General features: G+C 39.2%; 1 protein-coding gene across 1 annotated transcript; it reads left to right on the forward strand.

Annotated features, from left to right (window-relative positions):
* The first annotated feature begins 1,382 nt into the window (after positions 1 to 1,382).
* Positions 1,383 to 5,490, forward strand: LOC308706627 (uncharacterized protein). Its single transcript, XM_081392384.1, has 5 exons — positions 1,383 to 1,484; positions 2,125 to 2,204; positions 3,730 to 4,026; positions 4,123 to 4,158; positions 4,509 to 5,490. The coding sequence occupies exons 2-5, from the start codon at positions 2,135 to 2,137 to the stop codon at positions 4,802 to 4,804; spliced, it is 699 nt and encodes a 232-aa protein (XP_081248510.1). The 5' UTR covers positions 1,383 to 1,484; positions 2,125 to 2,134; the 3' UTR covers positions 4,805 to 5,490.
* The last annotated feature ends 18,296 nt before the right edge of the window (positions 5,491 to 23,786 follow it).

Consider the following 23,786-nt stretch of genomic DNA (forward strand, 5'->3'; position numbering starts at 1 on the left):
ACACACACACACACACACACACACACACACACACACACACACACACACACGGTTTACTATCTTTGTGGGGACTCTCCATAGACTTAATGGTTTTTATACTGTACAAACTGTATATTCTATCTCCTCACACTAACCCTACCCCTAAACCTACCTATCCCAGAAAACTTTCTGCATTTTTACATTTCCAAAAAAACTCATTCTGTATGATTTATAAGCTTGTTTACCCATGGGGACCTCTATTTAGGTCCCCACTGTGACACGAGTCCCCATGAGTCTGTGTGCATTCAGGTTGAAGTCCCCACCGGGATAGAAAAACATGAACACACACACACACACACACACACACACACACACACACACACACACACACACACACACTATAAGAAAACACAGGGCAAACCACACATTCACGACAAGGGGACAGGAGATGTGATCATGGGCATAGGCGGATTAACCATATGGGCATTTGGGCAAGTTCCCTGCGGCAACACGTCCAGGGGGGCACCACGCAAATATTTTTTCTCGTTTAAAATAAGGAATTCATTCTCAAACGTATTTCATAGGAGGTTTTTTAATTTTTTCATTTTTTTTTTTTTTTTTGGACGCGCGATCTACTGCCAGATTCACGCGCGTCAGGACGCGCGTTTCATTTCAACGACCATATTACACTAGTGCGTCCAATAGCACAATAACAGCACATAATGCTGGATTCACTCTGCACGGGACAGAAATGTGACGTTGTTATAATAGCAAGTAACGCGTTAAAGCAATGTAAAGGCAGACTAATAGATTAATATGAAAATATGAACTATAATAGGCTATTAAATATGAAGTACCCTAGCAAAATATTGAAATCTGAAATTCTATTCCAGTTATTGGTAAAAGTGATGACTTGTGTGAAAAAGGGATTTGTTTTATATGTGCACTAGTTCAGGTGGGTGCGTGTTCGCACTGGTGTGTCGGTCAGGACACCTGAGGCAGGATTCAGTTCCATAATGTTATGAAATTATTCAGAAATGACAGCACAATCAGACCACAGGGCATTTGTTGCTCTAAAGTCGCATATAGTGGACATTTACATCGCCTAGATGTGGTATATTTTCAATAACTCTCGAAAGGGAATGTCCACTTTATGGAAAATGATTGCTATTGTTCAGCCTCAGAAAACTTAATGCTCATCTCTCTTCAGCGGGCACACACTGGCTGACGTCACGAAGTGAAGAGCGCGCTTATTGGCTGTGCCTTCTTAAAAACTTGTAAATAATCTTATATGTCTTGCTGTATGGTGGCGCTGTTGTTTATCCTACATCTGAATTTTACTATTGTAACCTCTGTGATTTCAGAGGCACGCTCTCAGCTGGAGAAATACAGCAACATGAATTGCTGTATGAAAGTGAGAGTTGAGTAGTAGCCTGTATTTATACACTAGAGTGAGCTGTACAGAGTCAGAGTGAACACACACACTGAAGACATACAGACCGGAGGTGAGCAATAACTCTCTTCAGCAGGAAAATAATCTCCTTTATATTTACTAATCCATAACCAGCCACAGGACAATCTTTAGTATGCATGGTGTTTTTGTATTTGTTATTTACACATTTTGCAGATATTTCCTATGAAAATAGAAAACTCTTTTTTTGTGATAATTTTGTCTGAATAATGTTGCAGTGTTTCCTAACGAGTTATATTTGGATTTCTTTTTTGCGTTCAGCCAGTGAAGACAATGCAATTTTGTTTCATCATGTTCAATTTCTGTCGTGGTTCTGTAGATTCAGCAACAATATTATTATGGATGGCTCTTTTTCATTATGTTCTCTGTGGTTTATTGTAATAAATCTTGTGGTTTTGCGGCAGTATTTTGCACTCATGAGTGCCTTCAAATGCAAAATTAATTATGACATATTGAAGAAGTTGGGCATTTTCTTAGGCTTGAAGTTAAGAAAAGATTTTACTGTGCTCTTATTCTCTGCATTATATCAAATATACATGCAAGTCACCTAAATATGCATCAGAAGATGTTGGTGTTTCCTGAAGCATGAAGGAGTAAAACAGTTTTTAAAAGAATTTCAAACTACTTTAAACCATCGTAAAAGTAGTCCATGTGGCTTTTTTTTTCTATTGCAGAATCAAAAGCATGAATGCTGTAAATGCAGTGCAACTGTTCATTCTGGTTTGGACTTTTACTGCTGTCTGTCAAGCTGATGGTAAGAGAATAAACTTTCCCCTAGAAAGAGTGTGTGAGAATTTCGAGGAGGGACTTAAAAGTCTCGTATTATGCCCCTTTTCACAAGATGTAAAATAAGTCTCTGATGTCCCCAGAGTGTGTATGTGAAGTTTCAGCTCAAAATACCCAACAGATCATTTTTTACAGCATGTTTAAATTGACATTTTTTTGGGGCTCAGAAAAACGTGCTGTTTTAGTGTGTGCCCTTTAAATGCAAATAAGCTGCTGCTGCACGACACAGGGGGCGGAGCTTCATGAGCTCGCGCTCAGTCTGTCAGGACAATTTCATCTCACGGAATGATGATAATATCAGAAACTCTCAGTAACTGTGTTCAGTTCGAGTCGGACAATAATGCCTACAGAGTCAGAGTGCTGTATAGAGATGAAACAGGTATAGTTTAGTAGTTTAATTACGGTTATAACGCATTTGTCATCTGCTTGTATGTATCCATTATTTATTGATAGGCTACAAGTCTGCTATCTGAATGATGATCAAACATGTACTGATGAGTTTAATAAAGTTTATTGTACATCACACAAAAGATGAAGCGTCAGTTTTACTTCAGAAAATCACCGTAAGAGCTGAGTAAACAGTAAGTTATAAGAAGTGCGCAAGTAGCCAGTAGAGTTGAGGGAGCATTCCTGTGGGCGGAGGTTAGTCTAAACACGGTTCTAGTGACATCATTAAAGAAGGAAGTAGAGGGATGTAGTCCAAACGAGCCGTTCATTGTAGTCGACTTCTGTTAAATAAAATATCTTGCTTGGCATTGAACTTTGAGCTTTATAATTTTACAGATATTATTTATGCTCTAACAGCAACATTACACACTAACTAAAGTTTGAAACATGGGATCACGAAGAACGGGACCTTTAATCTAAGATCATGATGAAAAAAAGGTCAAATTTGATTAAAGCACAAGTGGCTCTTTAAACCTTCTGAAGTTTATCCAGTTCAGTCCAAGTGTTTGGACAATTTCCTTTTGAATGATTAACACAATAGAGGGAAATCCATTAGAGTCAGGGAGCAGTGCATTTTATGTGTTTACACACTCTTTTTCATATAATATAATAGGTTTTCACAGATAAGCACAAAATCACATTTTCAGTCAAGACTACATGATCTTGTGTTTCTCTGCTGACTCTGATGCACATGATTAAAAGAAACTGTCAGGGGTTTTGTGTGCAGAGACTGTGGTGTATATATTACCATTGAATATATAAGCTATAATTAATTGTAAATAATACAATATGTGACCCTCCCATTATCAGATATTAAATCCTGTTCAAACTCTAATGAACAAAAACACATAATGCAGAGGTTTAATTTATGAATAGGTTCTTGGGTGAAAGAGTCACTGTATGTTTATTATATTGCCATGGACACAGACACATAAAGTCTGATATGTTAAAAGTTTACTAAGATGTAAAAAAAAAAATCTTTATTATAGTTCAGTTGCTGTATTATATGATATACTCTGTTTTGTTGTTTGTTTGTTATTTTTCAGTTCACATCAGTGTAAGCTGTGAGAATGTGACTGGAACTGTGGGTGAAGAAGTAACTCTCACCTGCAGCGTCTCTCTGAAGAACTCTGGATGCTGCGTTATATTGTATAAGTTTCTGTACCCTGAGAAATATACTGACTCCAAAACCTGTAGAGAAGATTTTCCTCAGGGTTACTGTGAACAGAGAAACAGCTTCACATGCAGCTTCAGTTCAACTACAGTAATGACGGGAGAATTCAGATTCTTTATCCAAACAAATCAAGGACAGATATCAGCTGAATTCACTGTGAACATAACAGGTACCATATATAATACTGTTGTTTATAATTCAATAAATGTTTGCAAATGTACTTTTATTTTCAATCTACTAACAGTGGTTTAAAATCTGTTAACAGAGACCAGTAAACCTGAACCTGTCACTGAAGCTCCTGGTAAGAAATATATAACATTGATTATTGAGTTACTTATGGAACACAGAAAACTGATGTTTAGTCTCTTGTCAGAATATTTATCACCTGTAAATAAATTATTTTATAGTTTAAGGTCTAGGAAGGAAACATATATATGATCATGGTCTCCAAACAGATCCATCTCTCTAGATATTTGATTTAGAGATGTTTAGATCTGGTCTGAGTGTCAAGAAATCAGTTTGATCAGATTCTCAGCAGCAGAAATGTTTTGTGAAGTTTGTGTGGAGAATCTGACTGTCTGATGTTTGATAGGATGAAGTTGACTTTATGATTTAAACAATTATTTAAACCGTTTAATTGCATCTTTCCAGAGCCAACATCAATAATAGTAGAGAAGCAGAGAAGAGAAGGAGAGAAGATAAGGAAAGAAGAGAAGAAGAGAGAAGGAGATGAAACAAGATCTAAGAGCGCTGTCATCGCTGCAGTTACAGGGTGTTTTATCATCATCATCATCATCATAATGATAATCATTTACAAAAAGAAACCAAACTACAGCAAACCATTCCAGAGGATGATTCTGTGCCATAAACATGATGATAACAACAGCAATTTCCAAGAGCAAAATCCAGAAAATGTGAATATCACTGACTGCAGTATGAAAGATTGAGTTTTGTTTGTTGATTATTCACTTTTCTAACTTTAGTTAGTGTGTAATGTTGCTGTTTGAGCAGAAACAACATCTGCAAAATTACGACACTCAAAGTTCAAAGCAAAGGGAGATATTTGCTTTTAAAGAAATCGCTTTTTAAGGACTACAACAAACGGCTGGAAGAGACTACACGAGCTTCCTCCCGAGTTAGTGACATCACAAACCCTAGAATTTACATAAACTCCGCCCCCAGGAAAGTGATTTGTAGATTATCATGACAGAATATGCTAATCAATGACTAGAAGATAACCACACATAAGCTACATAAATTCATCAACTAACCATTCAGAAATGTTGTCTACATGTTGTCACTTCTTCTTGAGTCGCTCCATCTTTGTCCGACTCCGGTTTGAACATAAAAGGCTAAAAGTTTTAGAAATTTTGTGTGTCTATGTATATCTATGAACATTAAGAGACAATGCAACAAATCCCAAACTGTGTTTGGTTTTGTCCTTTTTTTCTGACTTTCAGAAATGCTTATAATGAATGACAGTTTTGTATTTGGTAAGTTATACCTTAAGTATGGAAATTAAATTGGACTTTTATCATTCTTTGCTATTTTTTAATACTGTGAACAGTGTGGCTTTGTACATTGTCCTTTATTATTAAAACAAATAAATGAATAAAGTCTTGTAATACTCTTTAAAGATGAATATCTGAAAGCTTTTCTGTCACCACATGATGATGGGTAAATTACAGTCGGCTGCCAGTTAAACTAGTAAAGATGGTGAAGGGTGGCTCACAGAGATCATCTGAATGTTTCCTTATTTATTTATGTGTCAAAATTTATTTGTTACATGTCAAGTCATCTTTATTTATATAGCGCTTTTTACAAATACAGATCGTTTCATTTCAAAGCAGCTTTACAGTGATAACAGGAAAATAATGTAATAAAGTTTGTTTCGGCTGTACAGCAGAGATAGAGGACAGTCATTGTCCTTCAGCAAAGTCAAAGTCATTCAGCATTGATTCATTTCCATTGTATATGAACTTTAGATTATACATTGTTTTTTTGCAGGTGATAAGAGATTTGAAGGTAGAATGATTTTACTATATGTTCAGATCGACCTTGAGATTAATTTTCTGAAAAATGAGCAATGAATTATATTTATGAATTTGGCAGATGTTTTTATCCAAAGCGCCTTACAATCAAGGTTTACATTTGATCAGTTCATGCATTCCCCAAGAATCGAACCCATGACCTTCTCTAACCTTTACCACCAGATACTCTTCTGTTTGAGTGACATGTTTACTGTCCTGAGAGAGAAAACTAAATGATCCTACAGCTGATAAAAGCAAACAACTGTCAAATGTCAAGCATTCAGAGTTGAGAATCAAATCACTCATTCATCACTTATAATCAAGTGTTGAATTCAGTCATTTTGATTCCTCCACAAACGAGAAATAATCAGATAAAAAGGCCATACAGACAACATGCAGTCTAGCAGTCAGAGCAGATGGAAAAACTGAATGATTTCAAAACTTAAACAAATATTTTTATATTTTCATTTAATTGTAAATGTTTATTGTGCATTCACTGATCAACATGATTTTTTCATTGTCTGCTGATTAACCACTGTACTGCAAGGTGGCTGACAGCTGATATAATACTCATATAATACAACTGAATGATGGCCAGTAAGATAAACACATAAAACCGCTTACTTAAAAACGTATTTTACACTATATTTCTTGAAACAAACAACACAATTTAAAACAAAATATTTATATCAATGTTAGATAAAAAAAATATTGAACAAGTACATTTAAATTAATAATAAATAAAACTAAATGTAAATGAATAATAAATAGTTATGGGGCCCTATCTTGCACCCAGCGCAATTAACTTTGTACACCGACGAATGTTTCATTCCTATTTTGCACCCGACCCACAGCGGACTTTTCCCTCCACAGACGCATGTCGGTAAACTAGGGAATGAACTTGCGCTCCCTGGGGCGGTTCAGCGAAAAGAGGAGGCGTGTTCCGGCGCAAATGTTCCCTGGTGCTATTTTGCAGTTTTAGAAAACAATTCCGCCACAGACCAGGACAAACCTAGCCTGAAGTCAGTGGCGCATTGCGCATGATATTCATATGCTATTTTAAGGGCGCATGCTTGGCCATAATCAATGTAGCGTGTGCACAACGCGCATACACTTTAATTCTCTCATCTACACAGAAGCAGCAGTTTTCATTTCTGCAAATCATACATTATTACGATAGATAGATAGATAGATAGATAGATAGATAGATAGATAGATAGATAGATAGATAGATAGATAGATAGATAGATAGATAGATAGATAGATAGATAGATAGATAGATAGATAGATAGATAGATAGATAGATAGATAGATAAGATAGATAGATAGTTTATTATAAAAACATACATCTAGCTTACACATTTACCCAAATTATCATACGCCTGTTTAACTGAAGCTAATTTGGGTGTGTTTCTCAATCTCCAATGTCACTTCTCTGTCTTTGACGGCCCTGATGAGAACGTCGGTCTCCTCGGCTGTGAACCGCTCCTGGCAAATCCGCCGTTATAATAGCAATCCGCTATAGAACAAGCGCACCTGCTCTTAAAGGGAATGTGAGATGTCGCTCTGATTGGTTTATTTCACGTTACGCCCAAACCACACCTATGAGTAATGAAGCTACTTCAGACCAACACATTTTAGATTTGCGTCGGGCGCAAGAGTCATTTATCCCGCCGGTATAATAGCAACAGCGCCCGAGACCCGCCCACAAAGTTACTTGCGTTTCGCGCTTGATACTTGCGTTTCAGATTGTTAAAATAGGGCCCTAGGTGTTTGTTTCTGTCTAGGGTGGGTTTTGTTTCATGGTTTTTCATTATTTAATTAATATGCAGACCTATGTATATATTTTCTCGTCTTATGTTTGTTTGTTCTGTTCCTGTTTTTTTTTTGACAAATTTTTCTGAGTATTTTGTTCTGGTCAATGAAGAGAAGACTGCTGCGTTTAAATCCATTTTTATTTCTCCCTGCTTAGACGTGACAAATAAAATAATACATTTACAATAGTATAAAAATAATATTTGTCATCAATAAGGTCTTGAAAACTTCACTCAGCTCTCTATATAACAATTCGCTCATTTGTGAACATGCCTGAAACATGCAGAGCTTTATATGAGATAAGCTTTTCTTTTCTTTCACTTCTCTGAATCATGGCTCCTGTTTCCGTTTCTCCAGAAGTGTTTCTTCATTTCATCACAATCATTCATGTGAACTAGTGACTCAGACAGTGCCTGAGATGTGTGAGGTATGGACTAGTAGGGGAACATATAAAATATGTGTCAGGACGGGTTCCTGGTTGCAGCAGAGAAGAAACAGGATCTATATGCAGCAATCTTTATTAAACTCAAACTAACAGAAATACTCAGAATTCTAATACACAGAACAGAACAACCATCATGGGATACGTTTATGGATTTTTTTTTTTATAATTATTTTTATTTTGCATTACTTAATTTTTAATTTTAATTAAACTATATGAATTAAACAGCTCATAAACATAATCACATTTTGCAAAGTATTTTGCAATCTTTTTATACATTTGTGTGCATCAGATAAAATAAAGTACAAATGTACTCCTATTATCTTTTTTTTTTTTTTCAGGCAGCTGAGAAGGTGACAGCATAATCTGTGGGGTATATTCTTTATGGTGCTGTCTATGTCTTTGGACTCACTTTGAATTGTTGTTTTAGTTGTTTGAAGATTCTTTTAAAAAAATGTCCTTTAGCATTTCATTGAAAAAATAACAGCAGGATTATTAGACTGAATTTTATTTTTTTAGTGAATTATTTCTTTAATGTTTCCAGGCTCTTCAGTTTTGCATCTCGGTATATGCCCATCTGCTATGAAAAGCTTTTTGTAAAGCAGAAGTCTGTTTTTCCATTATGTCCTGCCAAGCTCCTAACATAAACATGTCCCACAGCAGTGTGTATCCGCTCTCTTTACCCAAATATGGCAAGAGAGAATTCTGTACCACATGTTGTTTTGTGTGTAAATCCAAGTATCTATCTAAAGTAATAGGTTATATGTATATATATTTCTTTATATGTTTTATATTTTTAGATTTGTTCCGATATGTTTACAGGCTTTGCAGCACTGTGGTCCTGTGAGGCATTACATTTCATTCCTTTGTATATCTCTATAATTTTGAGGTTTATTTCATTGTGTAACACACGCAAGAATCAGACACACAATAACTTATATTAAACATTAACCACAGACAGGACGATAACCTATATGCATTAATTTTTAACCACTTACAATAAAAACTTGTTTTTAATATATGATTTAAAAAACTTTTGATTTAAAATGCCTGTTAAAAAGTTACCAAAGTTTTGTGGTATGTGGAATTTCTTAAAAAAACTATTTAAAACAACAGAATTCTGATGTAGTTTAATAATAACTGAGTAGCAGATGAATAAAGCCGTGTGGAGACTTGCACAGTTCAGCACTTCCATGAGACAAAATGTGTGTTGTGTAACTTCTGGCATGTTGTCACTGCTCATTTTATACATGGAGGTGAAATAAGGACAGATGTTTTAACAGTTTGAGCATATATGAAACCTGCACACAAACGAAAACGCCTCGGTTACGACTGTAACCTCGGTTCCCTGAAGAGGGAACGAGCGTTGCGTCGAGTTTGACGCTGTGGGAACGCTTTGCGTGATGATGTCTTGAAGCACATGTAAAATCAGTCCAATGGCGTGGCGGAGCGTCAGATGCGGGTGACGTCACGTACCAGGAAACTATAAAGCCTGCTTGAAAACAGAGAGCGACAGCTTCGTAAAAAGTCTGAAGTAGCCGCTGACAGGCATGAAGGAGATATGGCAAGGTGACGCAACGCTCGTTCCCTCTTCAGGGAACCGAGGTTACAGTCGTAACCGAGGCGTTCCCTTTCAAGGGAACTCGCGTTGCGTCGAGTTTGACGCTGTGGGAACGTCTATACCAACGCCACCATAGCTACGAATGTCTGTCCTGTGTGAAATCAAGTGAGCAGCACTAGGAAGACAGAACATGAGACCCTGGAGTAGAGTCCAAATCCAGAGAGTAGAACCTGACGAATGTGTGCGGTGAGGACCAGCCTGCCGCATCACAAACGTCCTGTAAGGAAACTCCTGATATAAGGGCCTTGGAGGCCGCCATACTCCTAGTAGAGTGCGACCGGACAGCCATAGGAGAAGGCTGTCCGGCTGCTTCATAAGCAAGCGAAATGGCCTAACCACCCACTTGCTCATCCTTTGCTTAGACACTGGATATCCCTTGTTAGGGGACCCGAAACACCCAAATAATTGGTAGTTTTAAGCCACAGGGCAGCTCTGTGGACATAGCGTCTAACGCCCGAACTGGGCAAAGCAAATAGTTCTTTCCTGGTCCGTGAAAAGGAAGAGGACAGAAGGCCTGCAGAAAATAGTTAGAAGGAACAGAGCTTTCAGTGTCAAGAACTTCTCTGGAGCCTCCTCAATAGGCTCAAAAGGGGCCAGGGAAAGGCCTTGCAGCGCAAAGGACAAACCCCATGAAGGGACCCTAGAGCAAACTGCAGGCCTCAGCCTCAAGTGCCACGAAGGAAACGAGATACCAAGGGGTCTTTCCCCACAGAGATTCCACCCAAAAGCATGTGGTAAGCACCTATGGCCGCCACATAAACCTTTAAAGTGGACGGGGTTAGACCTGCAGTGAACCGTTCTTGCAGGAACTCCAGCACTGTACCAAGTGGGCAGTTAACTGGGTCCAACCGACAGTCACTACACCAAGAAGTGAATAGTCTCCACTTCAGGGCATAAAGTTTCCTCGTGGAGGGAGCTCTGGACTGTAGAATGGTCTCAACAACCTCAGTTGAGAGACCTGACACTATGCGTTGGGCCCCCTCAGAGGCCAAGCCCACAGGTTCCACAGTTCTGGTCGGGGGTGAAATATCGAGCCCTCCGCTTGGGACAGAAGATCCCTCCTGACGGGTAGCTCCAGGGGAGGCCCGTCGAGGAGAGACACGAGGTCGGGAAACCATACTCTGCCCGGCCAGTGCGGGGCTATCAGAAGCAGGCAAACCCGGTCCCTGCGAACTCTTTCCAGAACTCCCGGGAGCAGAGCAACTGGGGGAAAAGCGTACAGACGTAGCCTCGGCCACGTCTGCACCATAGCATCCAGTCCCAGAGGAGCTGGATGCGTGAGGGAGAACCAAAGTGGACAGTGAGACGTCTCTCGAGACGCAAACAGATCCACTTGTGCTTGCCAAACTCCCTCCATATCAGCTCCACCACCTCAGGGTGGAGCCTCCATTCCCCGGGCCTCAGCCCCTGTCTCGACAGAGTTTCTGCTCCTATATTCTGGACCCCGGGGATGTACGCTGCCCTGAGAGACAGCAGCTTTCCCTGGGACCACAAGAGGATATGGCGTGCCAAGTTGCATAACGGGCGCGAGCGCAAACCCCCCTGGTGGTTGATATAGGCGACTACCGACGTGTTGTCCGTATGTACTACACATGGTGTCCCCTGAGACCTGTGATAAAGCTCCTCAGAGCCCGGAAGACAGCTAATATCTCTAGGCTATAGAATGCCAGGAACGATGATGGTCTTCCCACAGACCTTGAGATGAGCGACCCTCAGGATCGCTCCCCAACCCGTGAGGGAAGCATCCGTCGTTAGCAGTTTGCGACGACAAGGAGCTCCCAGCACTGGGCCCTGGGACAGGAACCAAGGTTTCTTCCACATAACCAAGGCACGTAGGCATCACCGCGTGACCTTGATTGTGCGAAATGGGTTGCCCCTCGGGGAAAAACCCTCTGGTCCTGAGCCACCACTGCAGGGGCCTCATGTACAGCAGTCCAAAAGGTATCCCGTTGGAAGCTGCTGCCATGAGACCCAACAGTCTCTGGAACTGTTTGACAGTGAGTAGCTGGCCTAGCTTTACACTTCTCACAGCTGCCAGGATCGAAGCGTGGCGATGACAGGCGCGCCTGCATCGACACTGAATCCCAAACCACGCCTAAAAAAGTGGTCCTCAAAAATAGAGAAGCACACTCTTCTTGCCGTTCAGCCGTAACCCCAACTCTTTCATATGGGCGAGAACAACATCTCGATGTTGAACCGCCAACTGATGCGACTGAGCTAAAATCAACCAATCGTCGATGTAGTTCATGATGCGAATACCCTGAAGGCGCAGGGGAGCCAGAGCTGCATCCACGCATTTGGTGAAAGTGCGGGGTGATAAAGCCAGGCCGAATGGAAGAACTCGATATTGGTATGCTTTGCCCCCGAAAGCAAACCTCAGGAACTTCCAATGACACGGACGGATGGAAATATGGAAATATGCGTCCTTGAGGTCTATCGTGACAAACCAGTCCTCGGACCTGATCTGTGGCACGATCTGTCTCAATGTTAACATTTTGAACTTGAGCTGCATGACTGACTCGTTCAGAACTCGAAGATCTAAAATGGGACGCAATCTCCCGTCCTTTTTCGGAACTATGAAATACCGGCTGTAAAACCCGGTTTCCCTGTTGGAGGGAGGTACATATTCTATGGCCCCTTTCTCTAACAGAGTGTTCACTTCCTGTTCCATAACCAGAACCTGCTCGGGGCCCACCACTGTGGGCAGGATCCCCATAAACCGCGGTGGGCGTTACCAGAATTGTATCTAATACCCTTTTTCCACGGTCTGCAGGACCCAACGAGAAACATTTGACAGTAGCTTCCATGCTGTCAAAGATTCTACTAGAGGTACCAGTCTCTCGAGACTGGTTTCTGGATTTTGTTGCTGTTGAGTAGTCGGTTCGTCGCCCTGTAACGGCGCACCGGCAGGGAACGACCAAACAGACTGCTCTAGCACCCTCCTCAGAGGGGGCGGGCATCCCGAGGCCACTACGTTTCCAGGTGGACCTTGAGATATGTGCTCGCCGGAGACCGCTGCGCCCTGTAACACCGGAGGCGGCAGGGTTGGCAGAACGGTCCCCTGAGGGCACCGAAGAGAGACGGCACCGTATTTTTCTCCTGCTGTTGAGCAGTCGGTTCGTCGCCCTGTAACGGCGCACCGGCAGGGAACGACCAAACAGACTGCTCTAGCACCCTCCTCAGAGGGGGCGGGCATCCCGAGGCCACTACGTTTCCGGGTGGACCTTGAGATATGTGCTCGCCGGAGACCGCTGCGCCCTGAAACACCAGAGGTGGCAGGGTTGGCAGAACGGTCCCCTAAGGGTACCGAAGAGAGACGGGCACCGTGAAAAGAGGTGTTGACCGCTGCACTTCGGGGGGGGGGGGGGACTACCCTCATTGTCCTGAGCCCTCGAGCATCAGGACAAAAAATTTACTAAGAGAACCAGCCTCTCAAGACTGGTGTAGATGTTACTCGAGCGACCAATTCAGTGCCCTGTATGGCGAACCGGCAGGGAACGACTGAACTGACTGCTCTAGGACCCTCCTCGGAGGGGGCAAGCATCCCAGGACCACTACGTTTCCGGGTGGACCCTGAGATATGTGCTCGCCGGAGACCACTGCGCCCCGAAACACACAAAGTGGCAGGGTTAGCATAAATGGCAAAGACATCGTGTATAAACACACGCGGAATAAGCCTTGCCCACCAGAGATTATTATTTTTTTTTTTTTTATGTCACTCTGAGGGGCTTATTTAGGCAATGCCGAAACACTTAGGGACGATGCTGTTGCTAGAGAGAGATAGCTCGCGAGCGTCTCTCCCACCTTTGGCATCTCCTCATAACCATGTCTCTTTAACCAGAAAATAGAGGAATAATCAGATATATGTGGAATTAAACACTCTATATGACACTGGTTTCTCCCACGATCTCGACACCTCAGTATGGAGATCGGGAAAAAACGGCAGATTTCGGCGTTGTGATTGTGCACGTGAGGGCAGGAAGCGTTCGTCAAGTTTATTATTTATTTATTTATTTGAACGAACGTCCTGTTTATAAGATTGCCACACATACATAGTCTATCGACTGCTATTGTCACTACATCCAGCAATTCTTCAACATTAACAACATCCAGTTCCTCAGAACTGGACAATTGCAGTGTTTGTGTAACCATCAGGGGGGAAGAAACCGCCGCGCGTGCTTCCGCACCCTGATGAGAAACACCGGGTCTATCAGGCAAGGGCTGAGATAAGGCAGAGCCCGTCTCAGACCCCGCTGATAGATCCATTTGCGAACCCCAGGACTGAGATCGCCGCTGTGCCTCGGCAGCAGCGGGACCCGAGCCCTGGGGAGCGCGAGCTTCCCGGAAGAAACTCAGCCGGGATCGGAGCGAGCGCATGGACAGCGCCTCACAATGCACACAAGCCAGCACCCTCGAGTGCTGACTGGGCATGCTCCTCTCCCAAACAAACAATACACAGAACGTGAGTGTGCCTACCCGTAATAAAAACGCGGGCAGGGATGCACACACATTCTGAACTGATCGCTGGATTGCATAATGTGACAGACAACAATAAATAGACAGAGACAAGATTTCACATAAAGCGCTACTGAAGACACAGAAGCTGTCGCTCTCTGTTTTCAAGCAGGCTTTATAGTTTCCTGGTACGTGACGTCACCCGCATCTGACGCTCCGCCACGCCATTGGACTGATTTTACATGTGCTTCAAGACATCATCACGCAAAGCGTTCCCACAGCGTCAAACTCGACGCAACGCGAGTTCCCTTGAAAGGGAACCTGTTTTTATGTTGTAGCTGAATTCATAATTTGTTATTATTCATAATTTATATTTGTGGGTAGTGTAGTTCTGATTAAATCTGATTATTATCTTAAAACACTGCTTTCATTTAAATGTTCTTAAAAAAATGTCCTTTAACATTTCATTGAAAAAATAACAGCAGGATTATTAGACTGAATTTTATTTTTATAGTGAATTGTTTGTTTCATGTTTCCAGGCTCTTCAGTTTTGCACTTCAGTATCGGGCCATCTGCTAAGGCTTTTTGTAAAGCAGAAGTCTGTTTTTCTTCAGTTTGTCGGATGTTTTTATGCTGTACTATAACACATTATGTGTTTGGTTTTACTTTTGGTTTCTTGTCATATTTGTCATCAGCACTTTCTGTCAGCTGTGTGAGAAGAAAAAATTGCTAGTTCAACATACTCTGGCACTGCTAGAGCTGCCCTGCTAAGATTCACACGTCAGTTGATTGTAATCAGTTTTGCAAAGCAAGCAAAATATACTTTTCATTATTATTTGACTTTTGGAAAGACACTATTCAATTATTTTCATTAGTGAATTAACTCTATTTATAATAAGATTTTTTCTCGCTTTGCTTTTATCACTGAACTGGTTGCAATGCCTTGTGGAGTTTTTATTTATTGTAATAATAATGTGTAATAATGAAATAATGTGGTTAACAGAATATGATACATTCAACTCACGACCAATTCGTACAAATTCGTACTGTACGTGATTAAAAAGTGGCTATAATTCGTAGGATGCCACCTCACTCATACGAATTCATACAATTTGTCTAAACCCACGTGATGGATAGGTTTAGGGGCGGGGTCAGGGGTAGGTCATTCATATGAGTTCGTTCGAATTTGGCAACTCGTAAAATATGTACGAATTAGCAAAAATCATACGAATTCGCATGAGTGAGTTCGAAAGAATTCGCACGAATTAGCTACCTTGTAAAATTCGTAGGAATTGTCGTGTGATCGGGTTGGATACATTATGTCATCTTGCCAGTTATGTTTGAATCTTGAAGCTTATAATGAAAGTATTCAATATTTTATGATGTTTTAATGCAGGTTTGCACATTTTTGCTGTTTTGTGATGCTCTGTAATCTGTTCTAATGAATATTAGACTTCAATTTCGATTTCTATTTTAACAATCTAAGAACACAGTCTAAATAGTGCACTCAGGGCATGCCCGAATCTACTTTTGCCAGTTTAACGACGGGAAAAATGGTCGTACATCCGGCTCATGGTGTACAAGTGTTGTCCCTATTCTCTTAATGAGTAGTGGGTGTGTTTTGGGCTCAACGTGCAATAGACCAATCAGAGTCTCATCTCCCATTCCCTTTAAATGCCAGTTGCGCTCGCGCCATGGCAGATTCCCTATTTACATGACGGAATTTGCAAGTGGAAAGACTGAATGCTGCTGGCTGAATCGCGCAAACAGATCATCTATGGGACAATGATTTCACCATATCTTTATGTACACAATAAGAATCTTTTACATGGTAATCCTTTTATTTGTAATATTTGGCATGCTTGTGTGCTGCTGCGCGTCCCTGTGTGTGTAATAAGAAGAGTGTGTTTAGTAATGCAGAGTGTATATGCATTGTGGACCCGCCTATAGGCGCACAATACTAACACACACTTTAAAATAACAAAAAAAAAATATTGCACCAACAGCCCCATTTCCACTGTCGGGCCAGTGCGAGCCAGGGCTTTAAACGGGCGTGCCGGGCTAATAGCCTCGGGCCTGGAGCACCGGGCCCAAAATCTGCTGCGTTTCCACTGTCGGGCCAGAAGCTCCACAGCGTTTCACTAAAACACATCCGTAACACGCCTCTCTGGAACAACGTCACACTGACCCATCTTTTCACCAACAAATTTAAGTTTTATCAGAAAACTAATCAGAAAGAACTCACTGGAAACAGCGTGATCGCAACAAACATAATAAAAGCGACCGTTTGCTGGCATTTTCGTGGTTTACTTGAATATTTAAAACCTAAGAATTTTACCACATATTTACAATAAAAATGATAAATGCGTCAGGCTGAAAATAGCAAAAAACACTTGTGTCGCGCCTGGGGCTGTATTGGGGCATGTGAATGATAGGGCCCAATGTCATTTGTTATTATAGTTTATTTTAGTTAATGTCATTCTTTTATAAAATCAGACATAAAATCATGGACGTTGTACATGCTGTGAAGATAATAATACTGGTTTGGACCTTCACCTCTGCCTGAGAAGTCAATGATTGCAAGACAATTATTCTTGGAAATGTTTCAGTTCTCTAATGTCTGGGAATGTCTGTAAGGAGGGTCAGTTTGAAGAGCTGCATGTGCCCTAAAAAGCATTTGAGTCATGGAAAAACAGCATGTAGTATTTTATCAAAGCCATGTTCTGATGTTTTCATTTCTTCAGTTGCTTCATTTAGGAGCACACATTTTTATTTTGTTCAGTGGCTGCATTAAATAGATAAAGTGTTATATTTCAAAGCCGTGTGGGACTGCTTTCATTATAAGCTGTGCTGATGTGACTGGAACTGCGCATGAAGAGTTAACTCTAAGCTGATTAAAAAAGCTGATCAGTACTGCATTAAATTGAACACGTTTAAGGATGCTGAGGATGAAAATGCCACAAAAGCCTATAAAAACGAGTTCCTTGACAAGCCCTGTAAACGAGAAAGCAACATCGTTGTCGAAACCGACTTGAGTGGGCAAATGCTCACATTCGATGGCGTCTGGCACTTTGGAGAGGTGTTCTCTTCACAGATTAATCCCGGTTTTCAAAATCGCCCATAGCTATAAAAACGAAACTGTCACAGGCATAAGCTAAGAGGTCATGAATACAGTGAATATGGATGCTGTTTGGCACAACACAAAGTGGAGTGAATGCATAATCGAAACAGCATTGCATTGAGTGCCTTTTTGATTTTATAAAATGTATGAAATGACAATATCAAATTCATAATTTAAATGTTTTAATCTCATAATTTCGATTTGGTATGTGAAAATGTTATGTGGCAGAAATGGGCTTCTTTTATGTAGACTATGACAAAAAATATATATATATAGGTGTCACGCATTAACTTGTCACAAACCTGGTTTAGTTAAACGGTCATCTGTAAGTCATCTGTGGGACAAATAAAAATAATTGTATTTGCTGCATTCTTGTTTTCTGCAGTGTTTTAGCAAAATATCTATTTTCTGCTCACTGTGTTGCTGCTGCTCTTCATGTGGCTCTTTACGTCTTTAGCAGAGAAGCAACGCGCTGTTGTGGAACCGGACCGCGGTCCACCATTGAAACACCATGGCCTCATGTTTTTTTCATTTGGCCTCATGTTTTTGAGGGCATGTTGGTCTCTGTTTGTTTCGTCTATCATCTATCACGTTACAGATGAATTTGCTTTCAGAGTTTCCTTAAGCGAGATGCAGTTAAACAAATCATTCATTATCCATTTAAAGTCTGGAAGTGAGCAGTTACAGTAGTTAAGTCCACTTCAAAAGACAAACAACAAAGGTGAACAAATAATAAATCATGTTAAAGTGCAGCAGAGGCACAGTCTGTGATCCCTGAACAGGCGTAAACGTGAGATGGAAAAAAGGACTCATTTGGAAAGTGAAATTATTTCATTTAGTAGCCTAGAGCATTTGTAAATATTACTGCATCCTGGATACTTGCATACTGTAACCACAAATTAACACATTCTCGCATGTGTTCAAGTTCATGTTTGTAGTGCGCGTTATTCATTCGAGATAATTTGATAGCTTTTAAATGCACATGGCCAACTGTAAACGATAAAATCTTGATACAGACGCCAGCATGTGTTCATTTAGATTACTTTTGTTTTATTGACAGTTTAACAGTCATGAAGGTTTTGCCTCACTTTCCAAAAGAAGTCAAAGAATAAGAGTGATGTGTTTCTTTAAATAAGGCACTTCTTCAGCTGTTTGTTAGTAGGATGCTTAATTTGTTTCTGAAATGTAATCCTAAAATAACCTAACACTGAAATGCATGTTCCTTGAAATCTTATCTTCATGTGTGAACATGCAAGAGGAAGTTGTTCACATTCTTTGTATTGTAAGAAAGCACTGATAGCCTATTCTTTCACTCGAGTTTCACTCAAGTTTTGTTTCTAACTTCAATTGTCCAGCCATGCGTGTTTGACAACAGCTTCAGTCCAGTGCACTCAACCCAAGGAATGCATCATTTGTGCTGCGATATTTAGTGGTTCCTAAACTAATCAATAAAAGTTGCTATTTATTTAGTGTGTGTGTTCACTTCTGTCGCTTCCTTTCGTGATTGCATGTAAAAACCACCCCTTGAGTTGAGGATATTCACCTTCATAGTTATTTCAAACCTATTCGCTAAATCTTGTTGCCGCATCAAAAAAAAAAAAAAAAACTCATCTGGAGGTGTTGCTGTCTTTCTTATCAGCTGTGAACTTTATTTGACATCTTATCGTGTCTCTATGTGCAAAAAATAAACACAAGGATATGTGTGGACGCATTCAAGGTGACTTGCTGAATAATTGACGGTTGAGTTTCTCTTTCAAGGAAAATAGCCCATAGCATAGCTATAAAAACTAAACTGTCACAGGCATAAGCTAAGAGGTCATGAATACAGTGAATATGGATGCTGTTTGGCACAACACAAAGTGGAGTGAATGCATAATCGAAACAGCATGGCATTGAGTGCCTTTTTGATTTTATAAAATGTATGTAATGACAATATTACATAGCCAATGACATGTTTATTGTTTCATTAACAGCAACAAAAACTTGATGAGTCCCAGTCCCCTAACATTGGTGCAACAGTCTCTCCTCTTCACAGCAGACTTTTCCCTGTTTTTAAATAAGTCTAGGTTTAATTCCAACTCCATCCAAAACGTCCTTGCAGTGGAATCCACTGGGTCAATGCAATCTACTGGAAAATATTATTTTACATAGAACATAGACTTCTCAAGCCCAGTAATCCGAACTGTCAAAGAATAATTGTGAAGGTAAAAAACACAGTGGTTACTTACATAACCCCATTAAGTTTTCAGTGTACACCAGAGGCGGACTGGCCATCTGGCAGACTGAGCACTTTCCCAGTGCCGACGTGCTTTTTGGGCCAATACATCTAAAAAATAATAATAATAATATATGAAGAGCCTGAACCTAATAATATATGCAAAAGCCTCTAAGTGCCATCTGAAATTTTCTTCTAGAATGATTACCTATTAATTGTCATTTAAGTGAAATTACTAAACTTAAATATACAAGCTTGATAAAAATGATCATTCTAGAAGAAAATTTCAGATGGCACTTAGAGACTTTTGCATCTGACCTCTTCATATATAATATATATATATATATATGTTTTTTTTTTTTTTTTTTGTCTAAACGGCCCATAAAATTGGTACATCAGCAGCCCATTCATTTTGTTTTGTTTTACTTAATTCGCTGGGGTCTTTTGCATTGGTCAAAAAAAGTCATCGTAGGTTTTTTTTTTCTTTCTCACAGACCGGACCATGAAACACATAGATCAACGGCCCATTGGTTCTTTTATTGATTGACACTGGGCTGGCCCAATCACATCTTTAAACACCTTCTCCTTTGGGCTCTACACGCACAGTGTCAGTGTGTATCTGTCAAAATAGTCCGAGAGATGGAGAATAAAACACAAGGAATGTGCAGTGAAATAGCGTGAAAAAAAGAAACAGGCCCTTCAAGCAGACGCTGTAAAATGTGTCAAATTAACAGATATGTTTTCTGCAGCACCAGGACCTTCATCAGCTCCTGTGGTCTGATGATAGTGAGGAGGATAAGGAGAGATGAGTGAGTGTAGAGTTCGCGGTAACAGGCACGGATTGGCACCTGTGTAGAATTTCCTTTTGTTGACAGCCATGGCATTAGTGATTTTAAGGAATAGGAGTTGGTATACATATTCAAGGGAGTCCAAAGATGGTTGGTGTTTATGATCATAGTGGGCCAGTCTGGGCCAAAATGCCAGGGCCAATTGTTTGTCCCAGTCCAGCCCTGGTGTACACTGTGCATTTCTTACTTTTAATATAAACCACATTTTAGCAAAAGGAAATGAACCAATTTCTCCTGTAATTGAATGCATGTGACTTGAGTAAGTGCAAAACAGTACTGAGAAACTGTTAAAGTAAAAAAGCAATTAAAAGTCCAGTAAAGGGAATGTGAAGAAGTATCCACATTTAGCTGTACTTAGGGATTTGAAAGTAAACAGTTATAGCTTTTTAATTTGACTTTTGAAAACAATAGAAAGAAGATTTTCTTTTAGTATTTTTGAAAAAAATATAAAGAAACCTGTCAAAACCATTGACTCATTGTTCTGCTTCTGTACAACTAAACAACTGAATAGAAAACCTGGCTATGTCAAACCAGATTTTACAGGGACGTGAATATACAACATAAATTTCATACTTTTCCCTACATAAAGCTTTGTATGACTTCCAAAGACTTGGAATACATGACTTGAATGCTATTTTTATAATGCTTTCATGCTGATATGATTCATGCTATATGATGCTTTGTTTGTCATTTTTGAAACTTGAAACAGGGCTGCCAACTAGTTTAGCTTAAAGTGAGAATTATGGGGGGGGGGGGGTATTGATTGTCAAAACATTTGGTTACTAAATATAATTTTATAAAGTTTACCTTACAGAACACAGAAAGATGCTATATAGTTGTTTGAATTTCAGCAGAAATATATTGTGAAGTCTGTGATGTTACAAACAGTGACAGTGTGAACAGTGTTGTTACTGAATATTACTGAATATTCTTAATTTTATTATAAATCATATTAAACAGGCCCGTAGGCTGTTCCTTCCTCATTGTGATGGCAATCTTTTGTGTAAAGAGGATCAAACGCAACAACCCTTCTGGATTCCAGTTGAAATATGAAAGAGGAGCTTCTGCAGAACCAACAATGATGACAGTAAATGTTCAGAGTGAAACTAAATGAAAGCAGAGAGTTTTGTTTCATTTGTCATGTAAAGATCATTCAAGTGATAATGTTCAGTTTCATCAATATATTTTGGTCAATCCAATTAATCAGTATTAATATTTGGCCATGTTGAGATAATCTGCATCAGATAATAATTCTGCTTTTGTGTTTTCAAAGACTTCAATAATTTGAGTAAAATATTGTTTTTATTTTAGCAGTTTTGAGTGTCATATATCCACATTGTATATGCCAGTGGTTCTCAACCTCCCTGCAGGGACCCCCTGACAGGCCATGTTTCTGTTTTAACCCTGAAATGGCACACCTGATTCAATTAATGAGTAGTTATTAGAGTAGGGAGAGTTGGAATTAGTCAATTAATCAATTAGTCAACTACTCATTAAGCCTTTAATTAATTGAATCAGGTGTGCCATTTTCAGGGTTAAAACAGAAACATGGCCTGTCAGGGGGTCCCTGCAGGAGAGGCTGAGAACCACTGTGCCATTGATTGTCTTTTATTTTAAAGTTATCATTATAATTGTATTTATTAAATGATTAAAGTCTCATGATACTCTCAATATTGTCCAAAGTCTCTTTTAAGAATTTTTGATGAACTTTAATGTCTGTGAAGGGAAAACTATACTAGTGACAATTACAAGTTAGTCTGTGGTAACTGGTGATGTAGGAATATAAAGCCAAGTGTTATACATATATGAATATAATGTATTAGGAAGATGCCTCTCTTAAGAAGAATGTGGATTTACTTTTAAACTGTAACATATTTAAATATAAGTTTAGCATGTGCTGGATGATGGTGATGATGATGATGATGATGATGATGATGATGATGCGTCGGCCAATGTGTTTTTATAGGAAATAACTAGAAACATTTGCTAATCTTTTGCTAAGCACAAAATGACAAATATTAAATTAGGGGTAAGATGATCCACTGGATAAACTTTTACAGAATTTATAATTTACTTATGATATAGTTCTTATTAATATTTATATATTGTTTAAGTGGCATTAATGTAAAATAATAAATCAGCTATTGTATTTAACATTTTATTTTGACATTTAGTTAAATAATTGAATAACCAATGACAGACAACGCAGAATCCCAGTAACAGAGATTAATCTGAAAGGTAAAATTATTCTATGACTTATATACATGCTAATGAATATTGACATATTTAATTGCCCATATTTTAATTGAAGACATGTCATAATAGAAACTCTGAAAGCGAATTGAATGATTTCACTCAATTAACCAATAAGTTTTAATAAAAGCAAAGATGTCTGAAATAATAAACTTAAAAAAATAAATAGCTCCATTAATTACAGTATTAAGTCTAATCTTCATAACACAAGTAAAAACATGCCACTTTTTATCTTTTTACATTAAAATATAAACTATAACTTTTACTCCACAAATCCAAAAAAACACTAATGTATCCACAAATCACTCATTAACAAATAAACACAAACAACTTTTATATTTAACACAATACAGTGTCATAGATCACCATTAACCTGAGAGACAAAATTAGATCAATTATCCTTAACTTTGTTTCGGCTGACTAAATCTCACAAATGTTAATATTCAGATGAAATGACAAAATTGAAAATATTATAGCCATTCATTAAAAGTGTTGAGATTAGATTTTGTGGCATCTATTCTCAGGATAAAATCATTTTTCCCCATGTTACCCAGCTGTTGCAATGCCGTCTCCTGCCAGCAGAGGGCGTGTCCGGCTGAGATTAAATATTTGTCTTTGACCAATATGATTATCAGATTAAACTGTTGTTATAGACTGAAAGTGAAGGAACAACCACTTTTTTTCTTTGAAGTTTCTTTATTCTTTCGCTTTGCTCCTGGTCTTTCATACAGTATGTGGTTCGCTTGTGAAAAGTTCTGTAAGAACCGTTTTACGGCAGCCTCTCTTTAGAGACTGAGAATAGCCTACACAGGCTAAACAAATAAACTATAATGAAATGCACCAAAATTCCCGCTGTTTTATTAAGTATTAAAACAGCACCCTAGGTCAATTAAATAAGATTTTTGACAGTTACTGATGCTTTACTTGATTTTCACATGTTAAGTTAGATCAAAACTTTTTTTTAAATAGTCAACTTTTTTAAAAGGGGTTTCTAGAGGTCATTTTCAGGGTGTTGATGTGATGCACACAAAGTATATACACAAGTGTTAATTTTTTTTTTTTCTTAATTATTCGGCTTTTCCTTATGCAGTTCCGATTAACAAGTGTATATTGACTCACATGGCAGAAA

Source organism: Scardinius erythrophthalmus (genome assembly GCF_964197995.2).
Source record: "Scardinius erythrophthalmus genome assembly, chromosome: 18".
NCBI classification, from domain to species: domain Eukaryota; kingdom Metazoa; phylum Chordata; class Actinopteri; order Cypriniformes; family Leuciscidae; genus Scardinius; species Scardinius erythrophthalmus.